General features: G+C 22.3%; 3 protein-coding genes across 3 annotated transcripts in view; 2 read left to right on the top strand and 1 right to left on the bottom strand.

Moving 5' to 3' along the window:
* Positions 1 to 781: 781 nt before the first annotated feature.
* Positions 782 to 3,904, top strand: DDB_G0287445 (hypothetical protein; the record flags this gene model as incomplete). Its single annotated transcript, XM_632168.1, has 5 exons — positions 782 to 1,654; positions 1,728 to 1,934; positions 2,033 to 3,561; positions 3,670 to 3,751; positions 3,842 to 3,904. 5 exons carry the CDS (start codon positions 782 to 784, stop codon positions 3,902 to 3,904), a joined length of 2,754 nt encoding a protein of 917 aa, XP_637260.1.
* Positions 3,905 to 4,751: 847 nt separating this feature from the next.
* Positions 4,752 to 6,586, top strand: DDB_G0287417 (hypothetical protein; the record flags this gene model as incomplete). Its single annotated transcript, XM_632169.1, has 2 exons — positions 4,752 to 6,214; positions 6,370 to 6,586. 2 exons carry the CDS (start codon positions 4,752 to 4,754, stop codon positions 6,584 to 6,586), a joined length of 1,680 nt encoding a protein of 559 aa, XP_637261.1.
* A 165-nt stretch (positions 6,587 to 6,751) lies between these two features.
* The window catches only part of ddx41 (DEAD/DEAH box helicase), a gene marked incomplete at both ends in the record, with an annotated part of 2,111 nt that continues 1,114 nt past the window's right edge, over positions 6,752 to 7,748 (bottom strand). Inside the window, 2 exons of the mRNA XM_632170.1 lie at positions 6,752 to 7,339; positions 7,435 to 7,748. The exon at positions 7,435 to 7,748 is cut by the window's right edge and continues 1,114 nt beyond it. Coding sequence (XP_637262.1) covers positions 6,752 to 7,339; positions 7,435 to 7,748 — 902 coding nt within the window. The remainder of the gene's footprint in view (positions 7,340 to 7,434) is intronic.

Consider the following 7,748-nt stretch of genomic DNA (forward strand, 5'->3'; position numbering starts at 1 on the left):
GTAGTGTGTATGTGAGAGTGTGTTAATTTTTCTCGATTTGTTGGATAGTTTGAAAATTGGTTAAAAAAAAAAAAAATAAAAATTAAAAAATAAAAAAAAAAAAATGTTGTAAAAAAAAAAATAAAAAAAATAAAAAATAAAATAAAAAATAAAAAAAAATAAAAAAAAAAATGATTTAAAAATAAATTTTTTTTGTTTTTGCTTGGAAAAATTTAAGATATTAACCAGAGTCAGAATTCGGTAACAATTCTACCACTGGTTCAACAATCCACGAAAATAGATTTTTTTAAAATTTTTAAAAAATTGTTGAAGTAACGAAAAAAAAAAAAAAAATAAAAAAAATTAAAAAAACAAATAAAATTGGAAAATAAATATCTTTTTTTTTTTTTTTTTTTTTCTTCTGTATAAGCCAATTACAAAAAAAACAAATAAAATTAAAAAATGTTTATTTTTATTATTAAAAATAAAAAAAATAAAAAAAAAAACAAAAAAATTTAAAATGAAATGTCTAAAAATATATATGATTAAACATAAAGAAAATAAAATTACTTAATATATAAAAAAATCGAATAAAAAACCAGTGGTCAAACTGAGACCTCCATTTTTTTTTTTTTTTTTATTTTTTATTTTTTTTTTTTTTTTAATTTCAATTTTTTTTTTTTTTTAAATTTTAATTTTTTTTTTTTTTTTTTTGGTATTTTTTATTATATATTTTTTTTTTTTTTATTAATTTTATTTAATAATATATAATATAAAATAAAAAAATAAAAAACTAAAAAAAATGTCACAATCAATTAGTGATATTAAATTAGTAAAATTTTATTATAGACATTATAAATTAGGACCACAAGATTTTTGTAGAGAATATGGTGGAAATGTTGATGGATTAAATAAATTTTTAACAGGAAATTATGATTCATTAGCAGCAAGAGATGCATTAAGATCATTTTGGGAGCGTTTTAATACCAATCAATTAATGAAATCTCAAGCTGGTGATGAAGATGATGGTGACGAATTCAATAGTACATTTGGTGGTGGTGATAGTATGTTATTGTCACCAATTAAAGTCACATCACCAATGTCATCAAGTAGTAGTAGTACAAACACAACCAATAGTAATGGGCAAATCATAGGTAACCGATCATTTTCATCATTAGCAGAGGCAACTAGTAATGCAACAACAACAACAACATCGACAACAACCACAGGTGGTAAACCAGAATCAAAACGTGTTAGAAATCTATTGAAAACCTATTACGGACCAGGTATTGGTGAAGGTAGTGATTCATCATCAATGAATGATCCATTGAATATCGATGGTCCATCATTCAATTTAAATAGTTATTTCGATAGTATCGTTAAATCAAGTACACTCAACCAATTAATTCAAAAAGATAATCAAATGGTAAGTGAAATTCGTACATTAGATGGTGATATGAAAACATTGGTCTATGATAACTATACAAAATTCATCAATGCTACCGATATCATTAAGAAAATGAAAACCAACGTTGAAAATATGGAAGAAGGTATGGCTTTACTTTCAAAAAATATGGATTTAATTACAAATTGTAGTGAAAAAATTAATTCAACTTTATCTGTAAGAAGAGATAGAATTGATCAATTAAGTGGTTTACAAAAATTTTTTCAAAAAGTTTTTTTTAAAAAAAAAAAAAAAAAAAAAAAAAAAAAAAAAAAAAAAAAAATATTAATAATTAAAAAAAAAGTTACAATTTTTAACAGCATTACCATCAAGTTTAAATCATTGTTTAGCAATGCAAGCATATAATCAAGCTGTTAGATATTATAATAGTAATAGTGGTATTTTAAAACAATATAGTCATATACCATCATTTCAAAATATTCAAAATGAATGTGATTCAATAATGAAAACAATGAAAGATAAATTATATGAAAGATTATCAAGTTTATCTGTATGTATAAATTTTAAAAAGAAAATGAAAAAAAAAAAAAAAAAAAAAAAAATTCATATTTTAATTTATTATTATTTATTATTTATTAATTGGAAAAGACATCACAAACTGATTGTGTTGAATCAGCAGAAGTTTTAATGGATTTGTTAGAACCAGTTGAATTGGTTAGATCAAAATATTTAGAGAGTAGAAAACATCATACAATTACATTATTAGAGAATTTAGAAAAGAAATCGGTTGAACATATTACAGATTATATAAAGGAATTGAATGCAAATTTCTTATCGGAATATTCTTATAATATCACTTCGTACAAGTCATTGTTTATAAATAGATTGGATGGTAGTGATAGTAAGAAGGAGAGACAACAAAGTTTACTTCAATTGGAGGACTTTTCAAAGGACTTATTCAACAAGTATTTAAATATTGCAAAATCGAAATTATCTTCATTCAAAGATCCAATTGAAAAGATTATGGCATTGGAGATTATTAATTCCGATGTTTCAAGATTGGGTTCAGAGTTGTCCTCTCATGAAAAGATTACTAATATTATCAATTCCACAGTACATGACCAAATCGATTTCTATTTTGATAATCTTCAAAAAACAATTAAAGAACATATTCATCAATTGAATTCAACACTCAATGAGAGGAGAGATGAGGTGTTGGAGGGTCATAATCTACAAGAGCTATCAGATGCAACCTCAAAGGCAATTGTAAATGATATCATTTTGCTATTTGCAAATTTGAAACCATTCTTCCTTCCAACAGAAACTCAATTCCTCTCAAGTTATCAAGACACAATCTTCACCAAAATTCAAGTAAAACTACAACAATTCTTTTTATTTTTAGTTAATATTCACTTTTTAGAGTATTTAGATATCATTGCAACCACATCCAACCGTGAGCAATTTAGTGGTCGTTTCCTATTGGTACTCTCATCGATTTGTTTATACTTTGAAAATAAAGGTATCACATTGGTCGTTCAATTGATGAGTGAATTCATAACGGTGGCAAAACAAGGTGCAAAGAAAGAACTCAACGTTTTCAGTTTCAATGCTCCTGATCTCTGTAAGAGAGTCAGAGAAACTGGTTTACAAATTTTAAATGTTTTCACTCGTTTATCAAGTCAAAAATTGGATAAAATCTTAAAGAAAGGTTTAGAATCAATTCCAAATAATAATTGGTTAGTATTGAAAGAACCAAGAGATGTTAGATCAGTAAATGATATCTATTTAGAAGAGATACTAAAATTCCAAAATGAAACTTCAAAACTTTTACCAGTTATAAATCATCATCATCATTCTTTAAAATCTCATTCAAGAACTGGTAGTGGTGGTAATAGTGTTTCTTCAAATAACTCTTCCTCGAATACACCAGATGGTCATAGAAGAAATCCTTCAGCATCATCATCATCATCATCAAATAATACAAATACAACTTTATTCGAAAAGAAAGTTGACCATGTCGATTTTAATACTCTTAGTGTTTTAATTGCTATCATTAAACTTTCACTTAAATCTTTTAATGAATCTTTAAGATTAAAAACTTTTGGTACAAATGGTTGTCATCAAATTCAAATTGATTTACATTATTTAAAATTATCATTATATGATTTATTTGGAAGGTTTGTATATTTAAATTTTATTTTGGTTATTTTTTTTTTGGATTTTGGAAAAAAGTGGAAAAAAAAAAAAAAACTTATTAACAATTTTTTATTTTGATTTTTTTATAGTAATTCGTTTGATAATTTATTACAAGAATGTGAAAATACTGTAACTGAAAGATGCGTTGACCCATTACCATTGGCAAAATCTGTAAGGAGTAAAAAAAAAAAAAAAAAATACCTCCTAAAATCGAATTTTACTAACTTTTTTAATTTTTTTTTTTTTTTTTTTTTTTTATAGATTGTATCAAAAATTTGTGAAACAAAAATGAATAAAAAGAAAAATAATGAAGCTGAAAGCTAATAAAAATTTAAAATTATAAAAAAAAAAAAAAAAACCTTTTCGAAAATAGAAATATCAATATACAACAATTTTAAAAAAAAACAATTTTGGAAATTAAGTTTACTTTTTTTAAAAATAATTTTTTATTTTTAATTTTTTTTTATTTTTATTTTCATTTTTAATTTTTTTTTTTTATTATTTTTTTTTTCTTTAACTCCAATGGAATTTCATATGGATATTCATTATTAATATTTTCACCCACATTTAAAAAAAAAAACCTTAAAAAAAAATTTTATTTTTATAAAAATAAATTTAAAAATTTTACCAAAAATGGAAAAAACGTGTGAATATATGTTATAGATTTTGATATATTTTTCAAATGTATTTCGTTTCGTGTTACCAAAAGTAAACTTTTAAAGTAATTAAATTATGATCTATGAAAGAAATCTAAGATTTAAATAAGTATTTTTTTTTTATATTATTTTATAGTTTTTATTTTTTTTCATTTTAGAAAATTAATAAAAAATGATTTAATTATCAAAAAAAAACAAAAAACAAAAAACAAAAAAAAAAAAAAACAATTATCTGTAAGTTTTAATTTTGTTTATTTTTTTTTTTTTTTTCCTCTCTAAAAAAAAAAAACAAAATAATTTAATTTACTAAACCATAATCAAATTATTTTATTTTTATTATTATTATTATTATTATTTTTAAAAAGTAAAAAAAAATAATAAAAAAATAAAAAGGTACATAAATTATTATTATTATTATTATTTCCATAAAATTATTAAATAATAAAATAAAAATTAACTTTTTTAAAAAAAAAAAAAAAATAATTATTATTTTTTTATTATTTTTTATTTTAGTTATGAACCAACAAGTTTTAAAAAGACAACAATTCCAAAATCAACAAGATTATTTTTATCAGCAACAATTAAATAATCAACCACATTTAAATTTAACTCAACAAATTAATAATTCATTTCCTTCTTCATGTCAATATTATAATAATAATAGTTATTATAATCTTCAACAAGTACCAGATTATACATTTAGTACATTATCAACAATGCCAAATAATAATTCAAATTTCTTTATAGATAGTAGTAATTTACAATTTACAAATTCTGGAAATAATTATCTTCAAAATTCATATCCATATTTAATGGAAAATGGAAGTTGTACATCTTCAATTGAACAAACAACAACAACAACATCAACAACAACAAATCAATTAACTCAACAACAACAATTATATAGTAATAATAGCCAATATTTTGAATTTAATAATTCACAACAACAACAACATGAACAACAACAACAAACTGAAAATAGAAATATAAAATATGATATTGAAAATGGAACTTATTCATATACAAATAACAATATGGTTTCAAAAACTAGTTCAGTATATCAACAAAATTTTTATAATACAAATAATCCATCTTTACAAATGGCTCAAGAAAATCCAACATATTATAAACAACCAATTCAACAACAACAACAACAACAACAACAACAACAACAACAACAACAACAACAACAACAACAACAACAACAACAACAACAACAAAGACCAGTTCAACAAAAGTCACAACCAATTGCCCAACAAAAGCAACAACAACAACAAGCTCAACAATTTGTCCAACAGCAACAACAAAAATCAATAATTGAAACTCAAAAACAAGATGATTTTGTTGAAAAACAACAAAATAAATATCAAAAAACTTCAAACATTAAAGAAATTGAAAAAATTACAATTGTAAAAGAAAAAAATAATAAAAATGAAAAAGTAATTGAAAAAGATTTAATTGAAAAAACATTAGAATATCAACAACAAATGGTTGAATTAAAATCAAATGACCAAGAGAAGGAAACAATAGTTCAACAACAAAAACAACACCAAATTGAAAAAGAAAAACATGAAAAACTTTATAAAAAATCATATTTAATGAAAGCTGGTGTCAATGAAATGTTTCCTAAAGCAATCTCTTTAGAAAGTTGGAATTTTGTTGGTGAAACCACTTCAAGAATTTATCAAACTTTAAATTCAAGAGCGGAATTCCATAAGAAATCATCATATTGTAGAGTTTTATTAGTTAAAAAAATATTTTCATGGTTAGTTTGTCATGATAAAGAATTCATTAAAAATCATAAAACTGTTGATCTTGTAATTGCAATTAGTGATATCATTAATATGATCATAAGTTTAATAGAATTACATCGTGCACCATCATCTTCAACTTTATACTTAATAATTTATTCATCTGATAGATTTGTTGAAAGAACTGGTATAAATCATCATCAAATTTTTAATTTATTATTAACAAGGTAAATTAACTAATTAATATTATTATTATTATTATTATTATTATTATTATTATTATTATTATTATTATTATTATTATTCGGTAAAATTAAAAATAATCCAAAAAATATTAATTAGTTTTTTATTTATATACATATGTATATATTTTTAATTAAAGTGCAATTGTTAATTTAAAATTTTGGAATGAATCATTATATATTCAAAATAAAACAATTGCAGATATTTTTTCATTTAGTGTTAAAGATTTAAATACAATGGAAAGAAGATTTTTATATGGTTTAGATTATAACTTATGTGTAACACCAAATGAATTAGAATTATTTATAAATTCTTTAAAAAAACAATCAATTTCTTCTTTAAACTTTTTAAAATAAATAATAAATAATAAATAATAATAAATAATAGTAATAATAATAATAATAACAAATAATGGATTAAAAAAAGTTCTTTATTGAAAAATTATTTTAAAAAAAAAAAAAAAGAAAGAAAGAAATGAATGGAAAAAAAAAAAAAAAGAAAGAAGAATATTTTTTTTTTTTTTACCAATCACCACCACCAGAACCGAAAAAGTCTCTTTTTGGACCAGCTTGTTTTTTCAATTTTGGACAATTAACTAATCTATGACCACGACCATCACAATATTCACAAGGTTTAGTATCATCATCATCAGCACCACCACCAGTATTTCCATTACGATCTTGAAGTTTTTGAAGGTATTGATTATCATCTGGTATTTCAAGTAGTGCAGGTGGTACTTTTTGTTTAGCTTCAATTAATAGGTATTTAAGATCCAATAATAAAGATTCAGTATTATTCTTATTGATAAATGTAGTTGCAACACCTTTATTACCACGACGACCAGTTCTACCAATTCTGTGAATATAATTTTCAATCTCTCTTGGCATATCGAAATTGATGACATGTTGAATCTCTGGAAAATCTAAACCTTTAGATGCAACATCTGTTGCAACCAAAACATCCTTTTTACCCTCTCTAAATGCTTTAATTGCTGATTCTCTTTCATCTTGTGATTTATCACCATGTATTGAAACTGCTTCAACTTGTTTCAATAATAAATATTCATAAATATCATCAACATCTTTTTTATTTTCACAAAATATTAATACCTTAAAAAAAAAAAAAAAAAAAATTAAATAAATAAAAATATTAGTAAATATTTAAAAAATTATAATCTTTTTTTAAAAAATATTTATATACATACAGGTGGTGGTGTTTTTTGTAAACATTCTAATAAATAAACGATTTTAGCTTCAGGTTTAACAAATTCAACTTCTTGAGTAACATTTAAATTTGCAGCACCAGCTCTACCAACATTAACTTCAACTGGTAAAACTAGAGCACTTCTAGCAAATTCTTGAATTTTCTTTGGCATAGTTGCACTAAAGAGTAGAGTTTGTCTTTGATTTGTGAAATTATCTAAAACTGAACGAATATCATCCTCAAAACCTAAATCAATTAATCTATCAGCTTCATCTAAACCAAGATATTTACAAAGTTTGAAATTGATTTTCTTTT

This window comes from Dictyostelium discoideum, assembly GCF_000004695.1.
Source record: "Dictyostelium discoideum AX4 chromosome 5 chromosome, whole genome shotgun sequence".
Taxonomy (NCBI): domain Eukaryota; phylum Evosea; class Eumycetozoa; order Dictyosteliales; family Dictyosteliaceae; genus Dictyostelium; species Dictyostelium discoideum.